Below are 24,746 nucleotides of genomic sequence, written 5' to 3'. Positions count from 1 at the left end.
GGCTACATTAGAGAACAGTAATTACACAGGAGGAACCTACTATTAAACTTGGTTCTTTTATTGTGGGTTTAAGTACATGGAGTGTGATAATTCACACAGGACGAAACCTGCTATTACATCTGGCTGTCCCAGTGTAAGCTGTAAGGCTGTAGAGAATGGTAATTAAATAGACTGGAACCTGCTATTATGTTTGGCTCTCCCATTGTGCCTGTGAATACATGGGGAACGGTGGTTGAACTGGATGAAAGCTAGTATGTGGTTCTCCCATTGTGGGGTTTGAGGACGTGGGGAGCGGTAATTACTCAGAAAGAGACCTATGGTTGCATTTGGCTCTCCCAATATGTGCCGCGTGCAGTTGGAGGTAATGGCTAACAGTATGAACAGTGGTATGGGCCACCATTCAGTTCAAACACCCATTGAAGGAAATTGCATTTTTAAAAGCAAATTATCATTTGTTTTTGTTCTATCTGCAATAGGTTTGTCTAATTGGTGACTGCGTTGGAGGTATTCTGGGATTTGATGCCTTGTGTTACAGTGCGCATACGACATGTGAAAGCCAGAACAGCAGCAGGAGGGGGAGTATTGGCAGTATGCAGGTATCAGAAACTTTGCGATTATATTCCATTAAATATTAACTCAAGTCAAAAAATTCAGTGCCAAAATTCAAATGGTGGAAAATGCTGTCAGATAATGAGATTGATTTAAATGTGACAAATTGCTTGTGTCCGGCTAGCTCAGTCGGTAGAGAATCGGACTCTTCATCTCAGGGTCGTGGGTTCGTGCCCCACGTTGGACGCCATTGGTTTGGGTGGCACAGTGGTTAGCACCGCTGCCTCACAGCTCCACGGACCTGCATTCGATTCCCGCCTTGGGTCACTATCTGTGTGGAGTTTGCACGTTCTTCCCGTGTCTTGGTGAGTTTCCTCCCGGTGCTCCGGTTTCCTCCCACAGTCCAAAGATGTGTGGGTTAGGTGCTAAATTGCCCCTTAGTATCCTGGGTTGTGTAGGTTAGAGGGATTAGCGGGGTAAATATGTGGGATTACGGGGATAGGGCCTGGGTGGGATTGTTGTCAGTGCAGACTCGATGGGCTGACTGGCCTCCTTCTGTACTGTAGGGATTCTATGATTTCCTCTATGAGAGCCGCTCACTGTTCAGTGGGAAGAAACTGCTGAACTTTCTCTTCTTTCTTTAATCTCTTTTACAAATGCAGACATTAATCATCTTTGCGGACAACGCAGTGTCTTTGCTCTTTATCAACATGAACAAATTGTTATTCTTCAAATGGCGATGGAATAAGTCGATATTTGTCTAACTTGCAAAAAGATTTTCTGTCGGTAGCTTTAGACAGAATCAGGTTCTGCAAAAGGACCCAGTGAACAATGGGTTAATTCTCACATGGAAGCAGAAAATGCTGGAGAAACTCGGCAGGTCTGACAGCATCTGTGGAGGGAGAATGGAGTCAACGTTTGGAGTCTGGGTGACACTTCTTCATCAGCTCTGACAAAGAGTCACAGCTCCAGGGACCTGCGTTCAATTCCCGGCTTGAGCCACTGTCTGTGTGGATTCTGCACGTCCTCCCCGTGTCTTCGTGGGTTTCCTCTGGGTGCTCCGGTTTCCTCCCACCATCCAAAGATATGCGAGTTCGGTGCATTGGCCATGCCAAATTGCCCCGCAGTATCCTGAGATGCATTGGCTCTATTCTCCCTCCACAGATGCTGTCGGACCAGCTGGTTCCCGTCCTGCCTGCCACGGGAATCGTAGCGGGCGGGGACCATGCAAAAGTCCATTGACCTCGGGCAGGATTTTCCAGATTTGGGGCGAGCGCGGCTGGAAAATTCTGCCCGCCGAGTTTCTCCGGCATTTTCTATTTTTTGTTTCAGATTCCAGCACCGGCAGTAATTTGCCTTTTTATAAAGGGTTAATTTTGCTTTTATGATTCTCGTATTCTGTTTGCTGATCGCTGCTTTTTTTTTACATTTCTACGAAAGGATAACACACTTTTGACGGATGAAGCTGGATCTGACTTGGGTTCCAGTAAACGATTGAGCAAAAGTAACATTGATATCTCGGGGATTGATGCTGAGGAGCCAAGGAAACCGTTACCAAGGAAACAGAGTGACTCTTCAACCTATGATTGTGATACCATAACACAGCATCGTGCGTTTCTGTCAAGGTAGCAGTGACAGAGGTTGCAGATCACAATTGAATAGAAATGTTGGGGAAAGAATTGTGATACTTATTCTATGAGCCATGAAAAGCAATTCATAGCTGGAGGTTATAAATTTATTATTTCAGGGCTATGTTTTCAAACTATGACTTGAGGTATTCATTCATCCCATCCGTATCAATGACTCATTATTCCCTCCGAATTTACAGCTTTCCAGTATCTTACCCAATTGATCATTCTTTATGCTTGAGTTTAGACAACAGACGGTGGCTGACTACTTACCGGAATGCAGTCCGAAAGACGTGCTGGTTGGGTGCATTGGCCATGCTAAATTTTCCCTCTGTGCTCCCAAACCGGCAACGGAGTGTGGCGACTAGGGGATTTTCACAGTGACTTCATTGCAATGTTAATGTAAGCCTACTTGTGACACTAATAAATAAACTTTAAACGGTACTATTTCATGAGTGCCCTTCAACTTCCAAAATAATGTACATGCAATGCGCACACACACTTTGGAAGCAAATCACACAGGACACCATTGGTGGGGGCATTAGCCACTACAGGGAGCTACTACGTTGATATCAGAGTCCAATGCTGACTTGATGCCTGGTGTCATCTTGGAGCTCGACATTCCAGCTAACCTTGCGCAGCTGAACACCTATTTAGCAGCAAAAGCATTTGTATGGGATGTGGGTGTCACTGGCTGGGCCAGCATTTATTGCCCTTGAATTGAATGGCTTGTTTGGCTATTTCAGAGGGCGTATAAGAGTCAAACGCAATGCTGTGGATTTGCAGTCACGTGTAGGCCAGACCAGGTAAGGATGGAAGATTTCCTTCCCTAAAGGACATGAGTGAACCAGATGGGCTTTTATGACAATCGACAATGGTTGCATAGTTATCATCAGACTTTTAATTCCAGAATTTTATTGAATTCAAATTTCACCATCTGACGTGGTGGGATTCGAGGTCCTCAGAGCACTACCCTGTCTCTCTGGATTACTTATGCCACTGCCTCTCTGAGTGCCTTCCAAATGGCAACAAGACAAAATATAGCCATCTCCTCTTAACATTCAACAGCATTACCATTGCTGTATCCTCCAGCATCAAAATTCATTGATCAGTAACTTAGCTTGATCAGTATATAAATACTGTGTCTACAAGAATCTACAGCATTCACCATCTATAGTTTGCACTGCACCAGTTTTGCTCTTTCGAAAGCGCGTTCCAAACCTGCAACCTGTACTGCCGAGAAAGGCAAGGATAGCAGATTCCTGAGAACACCAAGTCGCACACCATCCTGACTTGGAACTATATTGCTGTTTTCTCACTGGCGCTGAGTCAAAATCCTGGAATGTCCTTCCTAACGGCACTCTGGGTGTACCTACACCACATGGGCTACAGTGGTTCAAGAAGGCAACTCCCCACCATCTTCTCAAGGGCAGTTAGGGATGGGCAATAAATGCTGGCTTGACCAGTGATGTCCACACCCTATGAATGCATTAAAAAAGGAAAGGACCCTCTCCTGTTCTATTTAAAGGGATCATCAACTTCTGTCAGGTCAGTTCCTGATTCCGTTCTATTGGCTGTTGCGGCAATTGTACAAACGTGGTGCTCTCCTGAGTTTTTTGAAGAACACAATCAGCAGGCATGAAAAATGTTGCTCTTGATTTCAAGTCTTATGTACAAGCCAGTTCTTTCCAGACAGGGATGCAGTGGAAAGGCATTGCCCTTGCAATACAGCATGACTGAGAGAATGAACAGAGGCCATGGAGACCAGGACAAACCACTGGAGATACAGAGTGTCATTGACTGTAGTAAGCACATTGCTTTGCGTGAAAACTCTGCCCTATAACTGGACTCACAAAGTCTTGCTGGCGTGTGACCTTGGACAATGACTCATATGGGTCAGAACCCAGTACCCTGACAACAATGTTCATTCTGTGGTTGTCCATTTGAGCCATTACATCAAACCAGGAGGTGTCCAGGGCTATTGGCTGACAACCTGGCTGATGAGTCTAGCGCACAGTCTGTTTACATGTGTTGAGCATGTATGCAATGAAAGTCACGCTACCACATGAAATGTGACAGAGCAGAGCAATGGCATGTTGAAACAATGCTTCCGTTATTGGACAGTTCTGAAGGAACCCTGCCCCGCTCAGCATAATGTGTGTCAAGGTTTCTGATATTCTGCTGCATGCTATCAAGAGGGCTCAGTCCTTGCTACCAGCTCTCGAGTGAGGAGATACTAGGAGCATTAGGAGCTGGAGGAAGGGGAAGGGAGGAGGCAAACTAGCTCCCATTTCTGGCTGGGCTATCCATCAACAGCTTATCTGAATGGAATACCAGTAACTGTGACCCCAATTTACGATTCACCAATTGTCCTACACCTTTTTTTAACCGACTAGCGCACCGTCCCTTTTCCCAACATTTAAAATACAAAACCACCTCTGAATAAATATTTCAAACCAACTTTAAAAATGAAACCAATGCCAGATTTCATGCAAAGGTCAACCCATCAGTCTTGTCCATTCCCTTAGTATTTGTCTTCCATGCACCTTTGCCTGTTCCGATGCTGCTCCAGTAACTGCAAAGCACATGCGATGAGCAAACCACATAAAGAATCTGAGCTTGATTTTAGCATTTCTGCCTCGGTGAGTTGACGGATCGTTCTGGCGATCATACCATTGGAACACAAGCTCCACGATGCATTATTGGTTTCATGAGAATTGCTTCCTCGGTCCTATTTATCACTACCGCTAACTCTGCACTTTTGTCCCTTTTCTAGGATAATTTGCTAGCCGTCAATCAACTGACAGGGCAACAGTTTGTGTTGACTTTTTCTGTGGTGTTTTCTTTCTTCTGTAGCAAGTATATTGGGGTAGGCATTGCACCATTTGTTGGGTGTAAAATGCATGTAGAGCATGAAGGAGTGAAATTGTCTGAGGCCAATCTGTGACGGCAACGTTTGATGTCAATGCTTAAAAGAAGTGTTATGTTCCTTGAATATGTTCATTCGGGGTCTAATGCCCATTGAAGGATTCCTTTTGTGTTAGTCAGTGATGAGTAGGATGGCCTCCAGGACTCAGCGACTGCCCCTGCTTCAGCCAGTGAAGGGTAAGCTCAGAAATATCTTTAGAATTACCTCCTATGAACTCAGCAAAGCAGCAACACTCCAGTGACTGCACCGGCATCTGACTATCCTGTCCTCTCCTCTCCCATCCTTCATAGCTGGAACCAAAAGCCCCTTCTCACGGGACCTAGCTCTTTCTCATGGGACCACTGCCAACGAGGCAGACAGCTGGAAACTGAAGTGTTGCCTGAAGTGGAGGTACAAGAGGTCTGTTGGCTCAATGAGGCCCGAATACTAACTATCAACTATCCTTGGGACCCGTTGCTTCAGTTACACGTTGCTTACATGGCAGAACTCTATCAATACCGAGAAAGAATCATTTCTATCTCATTATTTCTCATCAATCCCTTTTCCAAGACAGTTCGGGAGAGATCAGGAACTCCATACATAGTGAAACTGTCGACGGGAGTCCTACTTCCTACTGGGGGTGGCACAGTTGGTTAGCCCTGCTTCCTCACATCGCCAAGGACTTGGGTTCGATTCCCAGCCTGGGTCACTGTCGGTATGGAGTCTGCACATTCTCCCCGTGTCTGCATGGGTTTCCTCCAGGTGCTCAGGTTTCCTCCCACAGTCCAAAAGACGCGCTGGTTAGGTGCATTGGCCACGCTAAATTCTCCCTCAGTGTACCCGAACAGGCACCGGAGTGTGGCGACTAGGGGATTTTCACAGTAACTTCATTGCAGTGTTATAGTAAGCCTACATGTGACAATAATAAATAAACTTAGAACTTTCCCCCCTGGGGTATTGTGCTGTATCACTCACTCTGTTCCATTATGTTTGGTCAATTAATTGGACCATACATTCGGGTTGGTTAGAAAGCTGAACTAATGGTTACAAGAGAACAAAGATATTAAAAATGCTAGAAATACACATTCTGAACATTTGTATTCGGATATTTTTGGATGGCGGTCCTGAAATTCTTGATGCTTTTGGCAATAAGTGATCTTGCTGGAGATCTGAGTGTACAGCCGTGGTCAAATGCCTCAAACTCTCTTGATGCTTTTTGGATTCTGGATTCTAACGTACAATGACAAGCTGATCGTGATTGAAGCTTCAATGTGCAACTTACCATTCAGAAAGTTTCCTGCATCTTTTCTGGTCTAAGCAGTTCAATGTAACCAATAGGACCTCAGCAAATCATTCTAGTCATAGGGTTGGATTTTAGCAACTGAGGCAGGTAACCAGACTTGTCATAGCCGCCTCAGTACGCTGTGCCCTGAATCACAAGATTTTTGTTCCTGATAGCTGGTAAGCGATGAAATCCAGGCTCGCTGACCCAGAGGCAGACGCTAGGAGAACACGGAGGTGGGTTCATGCAACCACCTTGGCTTTCTGGATTCTTAGTTACTTTAGGAACATTTAAGCCCTTAAGCCCTCCCACTCACTCCACATTACCCCTATGCCCACCCCATGCCAACTCAGTGCCAGCTTGCCCAGTATCTACTGTTGGTGGACCTCAGGAGCCATGGGGAGATGAGAAAAATGAACCTCTGTGTAAATCAAGCCTGCTCTCTTTTCCCTACCAGCTGGATTTGGGGGTGGGGCTTCCATATGTTGATTCTGCCGAGCATTATTAAGGTTTGTGGAGTCTTGCCAACTCCAAAAAAATCTGGCTCTATCTCACCATCATAACACATTGGTATTATCATCAATTCTAACATGATCTTATCTAACCAGAGAAGCTTGATGTCCTTGTCTCACATTGAGAATATATGAATGAGATTTAACAACAAGAAGAATGATAGAACAATTATTATAAACGTGATATATTATGAAATTTTAAATATCAGCATCAAATTCCATTCACATAAAATACTTTTCTGATACCCTTTTCCCTAAACCTATATTAAAATCCACCCAACATTACTATTGTATTAGCTCTTGTAGTGTTTTCAATATTAAAATGACAGTTTAGGAATATAATTTAACAGCCAGATGATTTACCATCAATTTACCTAAAATATCGCACTAGTATATTTTATGATTTTTCTAACGAATCCATTGAAACAACTACAAGTCATTTATATATATTTTTTTACAATTTTTTTCAGCCACAATTTATTGTCCTTGGCATTATATAGAAAATTTAAAATTCATCACTTGTAGCATGGACCATAATTTCTTCCTAATCGTTCTTTTAAACTGCAGTGGAAGTCCGCTTCATAAAATTGATCAATTTATAACATTCCGATCTCGGTTCCTTTCTGAACTCCAATTGCAGCTTTACTTACATTTGAGGAGCTGAGAATCCACAGATTGAGGTGTGAGATGAAGCTGTCCAGAACCCCAGCCACTGATTCTGTCAAAGTTTGTGCAGCCAGGAGGAGACCGAGTGTATTGCAGATAGCCAGGCCACAGAGGCATATCCTTGGTCTCCTGAAGAAGTCGCAGGTTGTCACAGAACATTGGTGAATAGGACAGGGAGCATTGAGTCCCACACCAAAAGAAAGAATGTTAGATTGCCTAAAGCAGCCTTCCTTATCTAGGGGCCTTATTTAAATGGACAACTTGCCTGTTCTTGGAGGTCCAGACCACTGTCGCAACCTCAGCTCTCTCGGGGGACCCACATTCTCTTTGGTGTTCTAACGCACCTAGTTCCACGAGATACACAACCATCAGTGAAGGATTCAGACCCATTGAGGAAATGGGTTATAGAAACTCCCAGAATGGGGGAACCCCACTTCCAGTCCAGCACCCCCCGCCCATCCGTGCTGATGGTATTGTGTGGGAGGTACTGCCCTTTACAAGGCTCCATGGCAATCCAGATGTTTGGGTCTGACATGTTCATTGCCTAATTCCTGTCTTTTCCGATGCATGCCTCCCAGAATTAGGGCAGGATTTGTCGATGGTCCTGTGGATTTTCAGGGGCTGAATCACTCAGTATAATAGCTATGTTCATCCTGTGAGGTCCTGTCATTTTAGCACAGAAAATCTTAAAGGCTTCACGGTGCATATAGTACACCATTTGTATTTTGTTTGTTGTTCATTTACTCAACAATGAAAGCAATGAGAGTAACCTTGGAGTCTTACTTTGAGGGAGACCTTCAATCTCCACAAACACGGTTCGATTCTAACCTTCCCAATTCTTCCATCAAGTCTATTTTAAAGGCCCTCAATTAGGATCTTTGCTATTACATAGTTGATAGTATATCACCTCAAAGAGAAATCTGCACCATAGATCTCCATCTATCCCCTCCTTTAACATTTACAAGTTACTCGTCAGTAATATCATTTGGCTGCTTGGGATCTTTATGTTGATAACAATTATCTCTACCTTACTGCTGGCCTTCATTGTCTGACATTGTGACTCAAAAGAACCATAATTTCATCCATCTTCACTCTGAAAAACCAGAGCCAACTTCTCTTGGCTCCCACACACAACCGTGCTTCTCCAGCCTCGATTCCTTCAGCTTCCTTGGCTAGCAAGCTAAACTGAGAAGTAAGGAAGTTTGGTCTGCTCATCCATTAAGCAACATTACCTGCTTCAGCCATATCCTGCCTTCTGCTGCAGAGACCCTAATCCATGCTTTGACATAGAATATTTGTGGATGGGGTGCCAATCAAGCAGGCTGCTTTGACCTGGATGATGTCAAACTTCTTGAGAGTTGTTGGAGCTGCACTCATCTGGGCAAGTGGAGAATATCCCACCACCCTCCTGACTTGTGCCTTTAGATGGAGGTCAGGCTTTGGGGAGTCAGGAGGTGTGTTACGCACCCTAGGATTTCTAACCTCTTGTAGCCACAGTATTGATATGGCTGGTCCAGTTCAGTTCCTGATCAATGGTAACCTCTGGGATATTGATAGTGGGGGCTTCAGCGATGGTGATGCCATTGAACATCAAGGGGGATGGTTAGATTCCCTCTTGTTGGAGGTGATCATTGTCTGGCGTGAATGTTACTTGCCATTTGAGTGATGAAAGACATGAAGGATTGAGATGTCACTTCCGATGAGGAAGGCGGGAAGGAGATGGTGATGGTGAGGACTGGGATGTTGCAGAGACACATGCAGAGGTCCCAGTAGAATGACGTGGCAGAGAGAACTGTAACAATCTCATAGTTAACAAATTCCAGGTAGATTAAGCTATCACTATTTGGTCTTTTAAGCTCTGTTGCTTGGCAGGCCACAGCTTCTGTTTTGTAACATACATTATCCTTTGCTCACATGTACCTTATTTACGATAGCTAAATTAAATTGCACTACTTAGCATCTGCCCTGCGGGTGTTGTGATGCTTTGCATGTGCTGATATTATGTCTCCTGGTGCCAAATGCACACATCATAGTTTCCATAGCACTCCATTATCTTGTGGCCTCGGGTACCTATAAGTTTGAGATTGCTGAGATTCTTCCCACGCTCTCACAAAATGGCACATTGAAAGCAACATGAAGTCCTACCTGGGTAGAGATGCACCCATGTCACCTTTACACCTGCTCCCATTGGGGAGTAGATCTGACAGAGAGCTCTTTCAGATGGAACCAGAAATATGGGTGAACAAGGAAGAACAGCATAAGTGGACCACTTGGTTCCTCAAGATGGCTGCTTCATACAGCTATGATGTAGAGATGCCAGCATTGGACTGGGGTAGGCACAGTAAGAAGTCTCACAACACCAGGTTAAAGTCCAACAGGTTTATTTGGTAGCAAAAGCCACAAGCTTTCGGAGCGCTGTCCCTTCATCAGGTGAGTGGGAGTTCTGTTCACAAACAGGGCATACAGAGACACAAACTCAATTTACAAAATAATGGTTGGAATGCGAATCTTTACAGCTAATCAAGTCTTAAAGGTACAGGCAATGTGAGTGGAGAGAGGGTTAAGCACAGGTTAAAGAGATGTGTATTGTCTCCAGACAGGACAGTTAGTGAGATTTTGCAAGCCCAGGCAAGTCGTGGGGGTTACAGATAGTGTGACATGAACCCAAGATACCAGTTGAGGCCGTCCTCGTGTGTGCGGAACTTGGCTATCAGTCTCTGCTCAGCGACTCTGCGATGTCGTGTGTCGTGAAGGCCACCTTGGAGAACGCTTACCCGAAGATCAGAGGCTGAATGCCCATGACCGCTGAAGTGTTCCCCAACAGGAAGAGAACACTCTTGCCTGGTGATTGTCGAGTGGTGTTCATTCATCTGTTGTCATAGCGTCTGCATGGTCTCCCCAATGTACCATGCCTCGGGACATCCTTTCCTACAGCGTATCAGGTAGACAACGTTGGCCGAGTTGCAAGTGTATGTATCGTGTACCTGGTGGATGGTGTTCTCACGTGAGATAATGGCATCCGTGTCAATGATCCGGCACCTCTTGCAGAGGTTGCTGTGGCAGGGTTGTGTGGTGTCGTGGCTAAGGCTACTGGAGAGACTTTAAACTAGAAAGGTTGGGGGGAGGGAATCGAAATGAGGGACTGAGAGCGAGGAGGTTAGCTCGCAAATAGATAAGGAATGTAAACAGGGTAAGAGGGAGGTTAGACGAGTGATGGAGAAGGGAAGTGCTCAGGCTGAAGGTCTGAGATGTGTCTATTTTAATGCCAGGAGTGTAGTGAATAAAGTGGATGAGCTTAGAGCGTGGATTGCTGCTTCGAATTGTGATGTGGTGGCCATTACGGAGACTTGGATGTCTCAGGGACAGGACTGGGTGCTTCAGGTGCCGGGTTTTAGATGTTTCAGGAAGGACAGGGAGGGAGGCAAGAGAGGGGGGGGAGTGGCACTGTTGATCAGGGATAGTGTCACGGCTGTAGAGAAGGTGGACGCCGTGGAGGGATTGACTACGGAGTCTCTGTGGGTGGAGGTTAGGAACAGGAAGGGATCGGTAACGTTGCTGGGTGTTTTCTATAGGCCGCCCAATAGTAACAGAGATGTTGAGGAGCAGATGGGGAAACAGATCCTGGAGAGATGTAGGAATAACAGAGTTGTCGTGATGGGAGATTTTAATTTCCCAAACATAGATTGGAATATCCCTAGGGCTAGGGGTTTGGATGGAGAGGAGTTTGTTAGGTGTGTCCAGGAGAGTTTCCTGACACAGTATGTGGATAAGCCTACTAGAGGAGAGGCTGTACTTGATCTGGTGCTGGCTAATGAACCTGGACAGGTGGAGGATCTCTCGGTGGGTGAGCATCTTGGGGATAGCGATCATAATTCTATCTCCTTCACGATAGCATTGGAAAGAGATAGGATCAGGCAGGCTAGGAAAGTGTTTCTCTGGAGTAAAGGGAAATACAGTGTCATCAGGGAGGAAATTAGACGGGTAAATTGGAAGGAGGCATTCTTGGGGAAAAGTACCGAAGGAAAGTGGAGGATTTTCAAGGAATGTTTGGCTGGAGCTCTGCATGACAACGTTCCGATGAGACAGGGGGGTGTTGGTAGGGTACGGGAACCGTGGTGCACGAAGGTTGTGATGAACCTGGTGAATAGGAAAAGAGAGGCGTACAGAAGGTTCAGAGAGCTAGGAGGTGTTAAGGATTTAGAGGAGTATACGGGATGTAGGAAGGAGCTTAAGAAGGAAATTAGGAGAGCGAGAAGGGGTCATGAGAAGGCCTTGGCGGGTAAGATTAAGGAGAATCCCAAGGCTTTCTACAAATATGTCAAGAGTAAAAGGATGAGATGTGAAGGCATACGACCCTTAAAAGGTGAAGGGGGAAAAGTTTGAGCGGAACCGTTAGAAATGGCGGAGCTGCTTAATGAATACTTTACCTCGGTATTTACGGTGGAAAGGGATCTGGGTGGTTGTACTGCTGGTTTGCGGTGGACAGAAAGGATCGAGCATGTGGACATAAAGAAAGAGGATGTGTTGGAACTATTGAATGGCATCAAGGTTGGTAAGTCGCCGGGACCGGATGGGATGTACCCCAGGTTACTGTGGGAGGCGAGGGAGGAGATTGCGGAGCCTTTGGCGATGATCTTTGCATCGTCGATGGAGACGGGAGAGGTTCCGGAGGATTGGAGGATTGCAGATGTGGTCCCTATATTCAAGAAAGGGAACAGGGACAGCCCGGGAAATTACCAACCGGTGAGTCTAACCTCAGTGGTTGGTAAGTTGATGGAGAGGATCCTGAGAGACAGGATTTATGATCATCTAGAGAAGTTTAGTATGATCAAAAGTAGTCAGCACGGCTTTGTCAAGGGCAGGTCGTGCCTTACGAGCCTGGTTGAGTTCTTTGAAAATGTGACCAAACACATTGACGAAGGAAGAGCGGTGGATGTGGTCTATATGGACTTCAGCAAGGCGTTCGATAAGGTCCCCCATGCAAGACTTCTTGAGAAAGTGAGAGGGCATGGGATCCAAGGGGCTGTTGCCTTGTGGATCCAGAACTGGCTTGCCTGCAGAAGGCAGAGAGTGGCTGTGGAGGGGTCTTTCTCTGCATGGAGGTCAGTGCAGTAAGAAGTTTAACAACACCAGGTTAAAGTCCAACAGGTTTATTTGGTAGCAAAAGCCACACAAGCTTTCGAGGCTCTGAGCCCCTTCTTCAGGTGAGTGGGAATTCTGTTCACAAACAGAACTTATAAGACACAGACTCAATTTACATGAATAATGGTTGGAATGCGAATACTTACAACTAATCCAGTCTTTAAGAAACAAAACAATGGGAGTGGAGAGAGCATCAAGACAGGCTAAAAAGATGTGTATTGTCTCCAGACAAGACAGCCAGTGAAACTCTGCAGGTCCACGCAACTGTGGGAGTTACAAATAGTGTGACATAAATTCTGATTCTAGGATCGCATGATAAAGACTCAGGAGGAAAAAAGCAGAAATATTTATGTGAAATAGTGTGACATAAACCCAATATCCCGGTTGAGGCCGTCCTTGTGTGTGCGGAACCTGGCTATCAGTTTCTGCTCCGCGACTCTGCGCTGTCGTGTGTCGCGAAGGCCGCCTTGGAGAACGCTTACCCGAATATCAGAGGCCGAATGCCCGTGACCGCTGAAGTGCTCCCCAACAGGAAGAGAACAGTCTTGCCTGGTGATTGTCGAGCGGTGTTCATTCATCCGTTGTCGCAGCGTCTGCATAGTTTCCCCAATGTACCATGCCTCGGGACATCCTTTCTTGCAGCGTATCAGGTAGACAACGTTGGCCGAGTTGCAAGAGTATGTACCGTGTACCTGGTGGATGGTGTTCTCACGTGAGATGATGGCATCTGTGTCGATGATCCGGCACGTCTGTGTCGATGATCCGGATCATCGACACAGATGCCATCATCTCACGTGAGAACACCATCCACCAGGTACACGGTACATACTCTTGCAACTCGGCCAACGTTGTCTACCTGATACGCTGCAAGAAAGGATGTCCCGAGGCATGGTACATTGGGGAAACTATGCAGACGCTGCGACAACGGATGAATGAACACCGCTCGACAATCACCAGGCAAGACTGTTCTCTTCCTGTTGGGGAGCACTTCAGCGGTCACGGGCATTCGGCCTCTGATATTCGGGTAAGCGTTCTCCAAGGCGGCCTTCGCGACACACGACAGCGCAGAGTCGCGGAGCAGAAACTGATAGCCAGGTTCTGCACACACAAGGACGGCCTCAACCGGGATATTGGGTTTATGTCACACTATTTCACATAAATATTTCTGCTTTTTTCCTCCTGAGTCTTTATCATGCGATCCTAGAATCAGAATTTATGTCACACTATTTGTAACTCCCACAGTTGCGTGGACCTGCAGAGTTTCACTGGCTGTCTTGTCTGGAGACAATACACATCTTTTTAGCCTGTCTTGATGCTCTCTCCACTCCCATTGTTTTGTTTCTTAAAGACTGGATTAGTTGTAAGTATTCGCATTCCAACCATTATTCATGTAAATTGAGTCTGTGTCTTATAAGTTCTGTTTGTGAACAGAATTCCCACTCACCTGAAGAAGGGGCTCAGAGCCTCGAAAGCTTGTGTGGCTTTTGCTACCAAATAAACCTGTTGGACTTTAACCTGGTGTTGTTAAACTTCTTACTGTGTTTACCCCAGTCCAACGCCGGCATCTCCACATCATGGAGGTCAGTGACCAGTGGAGTGCCCCAGGGATCTGTTCTGGGACCCTTGCTGTTTGTCATTTTCATAAATGACCTGGATGAGGAAGTGGAGGGATGGGTTGGTAAGTTTGCTGACGACACCAAGGTAGGTGGTGTTGTGGATAGTTTGGAGGGATGTCAGAAGTTGCAGCGAGACATAGATAGAATGCAAGACTGGGCGGAGAAGTGGCAGATGGACTTCAACCCGGATAAGTGTGTGGTGATCCATTTTGGCAGATCCAATGGGATGAAGCAGCAGTATAATATGAAGGGTACCATTCTTAGCAGTGTAGAGGATCAGAAGGACCTTGGGGTCCGGGTCCATAGGACTCTTAAATCGGCCTCGCAGGTGGAGGATGCGGTCAAGAAGGCGTACGGCGTACTGGCCTTCATTAATCGAGGGATTGAGTTTAGGAGTCGGGAGATAATGCTGCAGCTTTATAGGACCCTGGTTAGACCCCACTTGGAGTACTGCGCGCAGTTCTGGTCACCTCATTACAGGAAAGATGTTGAAGCCATTGAAAGGGTGCAGAGGAGATTTACAAGGATGTTGCCTGGATTGGGGGGCATGCCTTATGAGGATAGGTTGAGGGAGCTTGGTCTCTTCTCCCTGGAGAGACGAAGGATGAGAGGTGACCTGATAGAGGTTTACAAGATGTTGAGAGGTCTGGATAGGGTAGACTCTCAGAGGCTATTTCCAAGGGCTGAAATGGTTGCTACAAGAGGACACAGGTTTAAGGTGCTGGGGGGTAGGTACAGAGGAGATGTCAGGGGTAAGTTTTTCACTCAGAGGGTGGTGGGTGAGTGGAATCGGCTGACGTCGGTGGTGGTGGAGGCAAACTCGTTGGGGTCTTTTAAGAGACTTCTGGATGAGTACTTGGGATTTAATGGGATTGAGGGCTATAGATAGGCCTAGAGGTGGGGATGTGATCGGCGCAACTTGTGGGCCGAAGGGCCTGTTTGTGCTGTGGCTTTCTATGTTCTATGTTCTATGTCGTGGTCACTGTTCTCCTGAAGGCTGGGTAGTTTGCTGCGAACAATGGTCTGTTTGAGGTTGTGCGGTTGTTTGAAGTCAAGAAGTGGGGGTGTGGCGATGGCTTTGGCGAGATGTTCGTCTTCATTGATGACATGTTGAAGGCTCCGGAGAAGATGTCGTAGCTTCTCCGCTCCGGGGAAGTACTGGACGACGAAGGGTACTCTGTCCACCGTATCCCCTGTTTGTCTTCTGAGGAGGTCGGTGCGGTTTTTCGCTGTGGTGCATCGGAACTGTCGGTTGATGAGTTGAGCACCATATCCTGTTCTTATGAGGGCATCTTTCAGTGTCTGGAGGTGTCTGTTGCAGATCCTGTGTATACGGAGCGCTTGTCCATAGGGAATGATCCGGACCTTTGATCTGGACCTTCAGAGCACCCTCTGTGCTCTCATCCCACGTACTCCCCGGGTTGGAGATCTCTACTGCCTCCCGAAGATACACAAGGCCAACACACCCGGCCGTCCAATCGTATCGGGCAATGGGACCCTGTGCGAGAACCTCTCCGGCTACGTCGAGGGCATCCTGAAACCCATTGTACAAAGAACCCCAGCTTTTGTCGCGACACAATGGACTTCCTACAGAAACTCAGCACACATGGAGCAGTTGAACCAGGAGCACTCCTCGTCACAATGGATGTCTCGGCACTGTACACCAGCATCCCCCACGATGATGGCATTGCTGCAACGGCCTCAGTACTCAATGCTGACAACTGCCAATCTCGAGATGCAATTTTACAACTCATCCGCTTCATCCTGGACCACAATGTCTTCACCTTCAACAACCAGCTCTTCATCCAGACACACGATACAGGCATGAGGACCAAATTTGCACCTCAATATGCCAACATCTTCATGCACATGTTCGAACAAGACCTCTTCACCGCACAGGACCTTCAACCGATGTTATACACCAGATACATCGATGACATTTACTTCCTTTGGACTCATGGTGAACAATCACTGAAACAACTATATGATGACATCAACAAGTTCCATCCCACCATCAGACTCACCATGGACTACTCTCCGGAATCGGTTGCATTCTTGGACACACGCATCTCCATCAAGGACGGTCACCTCAGCACTTCACTGTACCGCAAGCCCACGGATAACCTCATGATGCTCCACTTCTCCAGCTTCCACCCTAAGCACATTAAAGAAGCCATCCCCAACGGACAAGCCCTCCGTATACACAGGATCTGCTCGGATGAGGAGGATCGCAACAGACACCTCCAGACGCTGAAAGATGCCCTCATAAGAACAGGATATGGCACCCGACTCATCGATCGACAGTTTCGATGCGCCACAGCGGAAAACCGCACCAACCTCCTCAGAAGACAAACAGGTGTCACGGCGGACAGAGTATCCTTCGTTGTCCAGTACTTCCCCGGAGCGGAGAAGCTATGACATCTTCTCCGGAGCCTTCAACATGTCATCGATGAAGATGAACATCTCGCCAAGGCCATCCCCACACCCACATTTCTTGTCTTCAAACAACCGCACAACCTCAAACAGACCATTGTCCGCAGCAAACTACCCAGCCTTCAGGAGAACAGTGACCACAACACCACACAACCCTGCCACAGCAACCTCTGCAAGACGTGCCGGATCATCGACATGGATGCCATCATATCACGTGAGAATACCAGATACACGGTACATACTCTTGCAACTCGGCCAACGTTGTCTACCTGATACGCTGTAGGAAAGGATGTCCCGAGGCATGGTACATTGGGGAGACCATGCAGACGCTACGACAACAGATGAATGAACACCACTCGACAATCACCAGGCAAGAGTGTTCTCTTCCTGTTGGGGAACACTTCAGCGGTCACGGACATTCGGCCTCTGATCTACGGGTAAGCGTTCTCCAAGGCGGCCTTCACAACACACGACAACACAGAGTCGCTGAGCAGAGACTGATAGCCAAGTTCCGCACACATGAGGACAGCCTCAACTGGGATCTTGGGTTCATGTCACACTATCTGTAACCCCCACGACTTGTCTGGGCTTGCAAAATCTCACTAACTGTCCTGTCTGGAGACAATACACATCTCTTTAACCTGTGCTTAACCCTCTCTCCACTCACATTGTCTATACCTTTAAGACTTTACCTGTAAAGACTCGCATTCCAACCATTATTTTGTAAATTGAGTTTGTTTCTTTATATGCCCTGTTTGTGAACAGAACTCCCACTCACCTGATGAAGGAGCAGCGCTCCGAAAGCTTGTGGCTTGTGCTACCAAATAAACCTGTTGGACTTTAACCTGGTGTTGTGAGACTTCTTACTGTCCATACAGCTAGATCAGGAAAGTCCTTATCACAGGTCCCTGATCACCATTCATCCACAGTAACCCCATATCCCTTGTCATTGTTCTCATCCCAAAAGGTTTTGACCTTACATTGGAGTCCATTCAATGACAGTGTCTCACTTGCATAATGGGCTGTCTAGTACGAACCAATCACAATCCTCCAATTGACTCCTATAAATCTCACTCCCAGATCCCTTTAGTATTAGTGCAAGACTACACTTCAGCTTTCAGGACACCTCAGCCAATCTCTACTCACTCCCACCTGATTGGATCATATCCTGGTCCTTCAGTGATGTCTTGTGAACTTTGGTTGCAATCCCTTTAAATATATTCAGTTCCTGTCCTTAATAAGGAGATGAATGAGCCCAACAATTCTCCAGGTGAGATCTGACAAAGGCTTCAGTCAACTGCACCCTACACTCAATCTCTCTTGCAGTCAAAGCCAACTTGCCAGTTTTCTCCTTATTTGTAGCCTCCGCTTGCATGTTAGTTCATGATGGCAATTGAACACAGACAGACAGTAATGATTAGGCACGCCAAACCCATCATTCTCCGAATATCGAGTGAAACCTCTGGTTTTCTATTGAGAGCTTCGTTCTTTCAGCTCGCAAACTGCATTTACAGTGTTTCTTGCCGCTCATATAGCCTGCTTAACTCCCCTTGCATCCACCCACAACAGCAGCAGGAGATGCAGTGACCTTACTGCACACTCTGCACAGACATCATTCTCAGAGCTCTGAACCTGGTGAGCTGTCAATAATAGATTGCATGATTGGGGAGGCGATGGCCTAGTGGTATTATCGCTGGACTATTAATCCAGAAACTCAGCTAATGTTCTGGGAATCTGGGTTCGAATCCCGCCATGGCAGGTGGTGGAATTTGAATTCAATAAAAAATATCTGGAATTAAGAGTCTACTAATGAACATTGCTGATTGCCGGAAAAATCCATCTGGTTCACTAATGTCCTTTAGGGAAGGAAATCTGCCGTCCTTACCCGGTCTGGCCTACATGTGTCTCCAAAGCCATAGCAATGTGGTTGACTCTCAACTGCCCTCCAAGGGCAACTAGGGATGGACAATAAATGCTGGTCAGCCAGCGACGCCCATGTTCCACAAATGAATAAAAAAAAGTATGCCCAGGTCACACATTCACAACCGATAGCCAGGACTCCTCTTATTGGAATATTCAATCATCATAATGTGTGAAGTGAATCTAGAGGAATTCATTATCGGACTCTGATAGATGCTGAAATTCCACGTCCTTAAATACCTGTGATCATTGTAGCAGCTAACAGCAATATGAGAATCCAGGCACTTGCAAACATCGCAAGTGGACATATAATTGCAAGTGGCAAAACCCAAATGCAATTATTGTATATCCGTGCCACCTATGCTTTTTTCCTTACTGCTACATCTAGGTGCAACCCTGACCTCCACAACTGAGGTGCAGGCAACCTGCTGAATGCTCTGTCCCGCTGACTATGATGACTTTGGTCAACGTCCTCTGGTGGCCCAAGACCTACAGGGCTTCGATCTAAGGGTCTCCTGTTCAGGTGCAGGTGCACCCTTCTCATCTGACTTGCTGGAGGCGATAGGCTCTCTGACAATAGGGAGGCTGAGTGACCTTGGAGTGCCCTAGGATGAGGCCCTGGTCCGCATCCAAAAATCATTCCTTGTACTTTCTCCCCCTTCGTCAGTGCAGCTCCCCCAATCCTACATTTCAGCCAGCATCCTCAAGTCTTCCTCCCGATATCCCCTTACCACTCCACTCTCAGTCATAGATTTATCTTGACATCATCAGCTTTGTCAATGCCTTTGCTTTGTTACTCACTTGAACCTTTCAGGAACTTCTTGAAATCCACCTCTTAAATCATAAGCCACTTCTACTAAACCACCTCTGACTATTGGATGACATCTAGTCTCATCTTTGTGTAGTGCGGTGGAGAAATGTGAAAAGCTGTCACTGCTGATGTGATCCTTCTCTCCTTGGTTTCCACACTTGTTTGACATTACTGGCGATTGCCTGAACATTGTTTTAGGTATTTGGCTGTTAGGAATTTGTTATTTTTGCATTATTGCAGTTCTGCTGTATATATAGCCTGACGCTGACCTCAATGTCTTTACTTGTACTTTTACTGGGTACACTGTATTATACCAGTCCCGGTAATGCAATCAAAATTCTTACATGTTGATAAAATCTATCATTTAAGAAATAACAGATCGGAAATTAAAATAAACCAGTCTTAATTTAAATTGTTTCTCAAAAGGTGAAAGCAATGGTTTTATTAAAATAAAATATATATTTTTTTAACAGAAGTCATTCCAGTGTGTTAAATGATGACCCTGATTTACAGAGGACTGGCAGCACTAATTTATCGGAAGGCAATCCAGGACGATTTGATTTTGACGTCTCTGATTTCTTCCTCTTTGGTTCCCCGCTGGCTTTGGTTCTGGCCATGAGGTGGACAGTACTTCCTTCAGTAGATGGTAAGACGGTGCAAATCCTGTAAGCCAACATCCAAAACAGTCAGGAAAAGGTAGCCCAGAGGAGGCTTGAGAGAAACATGCAAAACTGCAAATTGCACCGTGGAATCAGTGGTTGCTCAGCATGTATACTGTGTGGATCGGAGCACAGTCATTGTTTTTATTCAAATAATTCCTAAATTAATTATTTGGAGTTGAATAGGATCTGTCTTGATAATTTACAGTGGGGTTTTTTCAGCGCATGATTAATTTTGCATAATTGTATCCATTTATCTGGTAATTATGCAAAAAAATAATTCGTGTTGCTGGAAACAGTGTCCAAATAAACGTTCATTTTCTTTTATGGATTGGAACATCTAAATATTTGCCACCAGATATTAAGTGTGAACCAAAGGCTTCCCATACCTGCAGCTGCAGACAAGGTTGTTCTTTGGTATCAGAGAATCTTTGTAGATGGACATTTAATTCTTGGCCAGAAGCACTGATTGTGAATCCTGGTTGTGACAATGTAAAGTATGCGATTGGTTTGGTTTGCAGGATTTTAGCTGCCTGCCCAACACTTCACCTTTAGGAGATGAAAGACTATAAACAGGGGTGGCACAGTGGTTAGCACTGCTGCCTCACAGCGTCAGGGACCTGGCTTCGATTCCCGGCTTGGGTCACTATCTGTGTGGAGCCTGCACTTACTCCCCCCTGTCTCTGTGGGTTTCCTCCGGGTGCTCCACTTTCCTCCCACAGTCTGAAAGACGTGCTGGTTAGTTGCACTGGCCATACTAAATTCTTCCTCAGTGTACCCGAACAGGTGCTGGAATGTGGCGACTAGGGGATTTTCACAGTAATTTTATTGCAGCATTAATATGAGCCTACTTGTGACACAAATAAATAGGAACCGGGCCACCCCTGCTCCCCCGACCCCGTCCTCTGAGCTAAGCCCATTCCATTGCAGGGCTCCTGCTGTTCCTTGGCTAGGAGTGACAGAGATCACAGACAAAAATAATTCAAAAAATACCCTATTTTCAAAGAGATCCAACTCAATGTTTCTTTTTCCCAGCACAACAAAAGCCAGTGTTATTTTTCTGTATATGTTGCTGCAATGTCCAAAGATGTATAGGTTAGACGGATTTGCCATGCTAAATGTGTGGGGTTACGGGGATAAGGCAACGGGGAGGGCCTGGGTAAGATACTCTGTCAGAGAGTCGGTACAGATTCGATGGGCCGAGTGGCCTCTTCTGCGCTGTAGGGATTCTATGAATGTTCACTATTCAATAACTGATGGAATGCATGATCATAAAGTTATTATGATCAGAGATCCAGGCACCCCATCTGAAACCAGCAAATATTGGAAAATAGTGAACTATTATTTTCAACTATGGTCTCACAGTGGGCAAGGAACCTCAGTTTAAGTTTATTTAATAGTGTCACAAGTCGGCCTATGTTAACGGTGCAGTGAAGTTACTGTGGAGGCACTCAGAAATTCTCCTCTAACACTAACATTCTTTTTCAATGCCTTTCAAAGCAGTAGCGAGCCTGTATTTGATGAGCTCCCCAATGAATTAGTACTAAAAGAATGAAGGACACTGTGATAAATCGAAGGTAACTCAATGAGGTTTCAGAACAAAAAGGTTTTATTTCTAAACAGTGTAACAATATGTATGAATAGGATCCGATAGAAATAACTGTGTGACTGTACACCACTCCTCCCTGGCTCCAACTGCAGATCCTTCCCGATCTGGGATGAGCACCCTCACACTCCATTGGCTCAGCTTCCTGCCTCGACATCCCATACGGTCTGGCCCGACCATGTGGCCCCCAGGGGACGCCCTCTTAAAGGGGCCACGCTACCATTCACGCCAAAGGTTGCCGTTCACAATGCCTGTTCTCAGGCAACCATTTCACTGAAGAGAATGACCATTTGTATCTGCGGCTGTTCTTTCACGCCTCTCTCTTTTTTCTCTCAGTGGCTCACCTGCGGCCTGCTTGCACCCAAGTCTACAGCCTCTTCCATTCAGCCGACCCCTCTGCCTCTCGGCTGGAACCACTTCTGGAGAAGAAGTTCCACCTTCTGGCTCCGTTCTCTGTTCCGAGGTACCAGCGATATCCTTTGGGCGACGGAAATTCTGCGCTTCTAGGTATGTAGTTCTAACTGTATCATCGTAAGAAGTCTCACAACACCAGGTTACTGTATCATAGTGCGGAATATGGAAATTCATTTGAAATCTGGCTCCTGGAATTCCAGTAGCAATTGAAAATACTTTAAAGATTTTTTTTGTTGAATATTTGCTTCTAAACAGGATGTTAGGTACCTCGGCTGCTCAGATGGTGTTTCAGCTAATACTTAATATCAGAAAATTATCTTTATAAATATTATTCCAGATTTATTACAAGATGAAATGTATTCGATGTATTTTTGTTCATCTGAATTGGTCAAAATATTCTGAATCCGTGTATGTTTTAGATACATCTGTCAGACTCCGCTATAATCAGGGTCTAAATACCACAAAACAGTCCAATTGGCTCAATTTATATATTGTCATCTCTGAGTCAGGAGATTATGGGTTTAGAGCCCTTGGCAGACTTGAACGCACTGTCCAAAAACTGTGATGCCAGTACAGCACTGAGGGAGTCCTGCGTTGTCAGAGGTGCTGTCTTTCAGCAGAACTAATTAAACCGATGGGTATAGAAAAAATTAGACATCGTCATGACTTCCTAGCTGCAATACTCTTCCCTCTAGAACAACAACAGTTATTCTTATTGCTATTTGTGCAAGATGGCTGCAATGTTTGACGACAACAGCTAAATTTCACAGGAGGATTCTCAGGAGAGATACAAGTCCTGTGATTTATTGGGTTGCAGTTTTGGAGTGGGGCATGCGATGGAGTTAATGATGGCAAACCCAGCAGTTTATCGTTCCATGAACGCTATCCAGGTTTAACCCCAGGGCTTGTGCATTTTTTCTTTAAGCAGAGTGATTTAAAAACAGCAAATTCTGGAAAGACTCAGCAAGTCAGGCAGCATCTGTGGACCTGCTAAGTATTTGCAAAATGTTTTGTTGATAATTGCAATTTTCTTTCCGAGGTTCTGCACCCAAAAACCAGCCGCTTTGTCATCGGAAGGAATTGGAGAGACCATGTTTATAGGCTGGCAGTGATTGCAGGGGTGGGATGTTGGGAGCAGTCTGTGATTGTGGGTAAGGCTAACAAGAGGGGGAACCGCAGCCTGGGAAGATCTGAGTGATGGTAGATAGTGAATCATAGAATCTCTACAGTGCAGAAGGAGGCCATTCGGCCCATCGGGTCTGCACTGCCTCTCCAACAGAGCATCCTGCCCAGGTCCTATCCCTATAACCCCCATGCATTTACCCCATTAATCCCCCTAACCTGCACATCTTTGGACACTAAGGGGCAATTTACCATGGCCAATCCACCTAACCTGCTCATCTTTGGACTGTGGGAGGAAACTGGATCACCCAGAGTAAACCCACACGGGGAGAACGTGCAAACTCCGCACAGATTCACACAGCTCCACACAGATTCCACCCAAGGCTGGAACCGAACTTAGGTCCTTGGTGCTGTGAGGCCGCAGTGTTAACCACTGTGCCGTGTAGAGGGTGCAGAAGATTGCAGGCTATCTTGGGCCAAGAGGGAAACATTCTTGCTCCTCCTGAACCCCGAGCAGTGCTGTAAACTTATTGACCTGATGCAATCAGCCCTTCATACCTCCTTCTACCTGCCATGTTCCCCAAGGCCAGGAAAACCCAGCCCATTGTAGTTACAAAGGCGATGCAGACAGTCCCTTCAAAGATGTTCCCAATCAATTCTCCTCGTGAGGCTGGATTGGTTGCCATTAACATTGATTTGGCTGGGTTTGAGGTGGGTTGGGTTATTATTTGACACTTTTACCAGCTTTACTCTCCTTTGAGCCAAATTCATTGTTTTGGAGGGGGTGGGGTGAATTCAAACTTTCTAGTAGAATACGTTAGTCACTTTTAGATTACAATGCTATTATAAATAATTTTAAAGTCTAATATTTATTCATGCCACAAGTAGGCTTACATCAACACTGCAATGAAATTATTATGAAAATCCCCTAGTCGCCACACTCCAGCGCCTGTTCGGGTGCACTGAGGGGGACCTTAGCATGGCCAATCCACCTAACCAGCACATCTTTTGGACTATGGGAGGAAAGCAGGGCATCTGGAGGACACGGGGAGAATGCACAGACCCCGCACGGTCAGTCACCCAAGCCGGGAATCGAATCCAGGTCCCTGGCGCTGTGAGGTATTAGTGCTAACCAATGTGCCACCTAACCAACACGTCTTTTGGACTGTGGGAAGAAACCACGGCACCCGGAGGAATCCCACGCAGAGACAGGGAAAAGGTGCAGACTCCACACAGATAGTGACCCAAGCCAGGAATCGAACCAGGGTCCTTGGTGCTGTGAGGCAATGGTGTTAACTGCCATGCCACTCTGCAATATCGCATTCCAAAGTGCTTTCCAACTGATGGGTTACTTTTTGAAGTTGCAGTCACTGTTCTTATGCAAGTAAACTTGAATAGCCATAAGCAGCAAATGACTGGCTGATGTACCAGGGATAATTCACCTAGAATCATAATCATAGAATCCCTACAGTGCAGAG

General features: G+C 46.0%; 1 protein-coding gene across 1 annotated transcript in view; it reads left to right on the top strand.

Annotated features, from left to right (window-relative positions):
* LOC144501878 (membrane-associated phosphatidylinositol transfer protein 3-like) overlaps positions 1 to 24,746 on the top strand; it is a 291,482-nt gene that overhangs the window by 115,538 nt on the left and 151,198 nt on the right. Inside the window, exons 5-8 of the mRNA XM_078225920.1 lie at positions 477 to 596; positions 1,990 to 2,174; positions 19,941 to 20,113; positions 22,069 to 22,239. Of these exons, the coding sequence (XP_078082046.1) occupies positions 477 to 596; positions 1,990 to 2,174; positions 19,941 to 20,113; positions 22,069 to 22,239 (649 nt within the window). The remainder of the gene's footprint in view (positions 1 to 476; positions 597 to 1,989; positions 2,175 to 19,940; positions 20,114 to 22,068; positions 22,240 to 24,746) is intronic.

The sequence above is a fragment of the Mustelus asterias genome, chromosome 12, assembly GCF_964213995.1.
Source record: "Mustelus asterias chromosome 12, sMusAst1.hap1.1, whole genome shotgun sequence".
NCBI lineage: Eukaryota > Metazoa > Chordata > Chondrichthyes > Carcharhiniformes > Triakidae > Mustelus > Mustelus asterias.
Note: the sequence above shows the minus strand (reverse complement) of the source record. Positions and strands in the feature narration are given on the sequence as shown.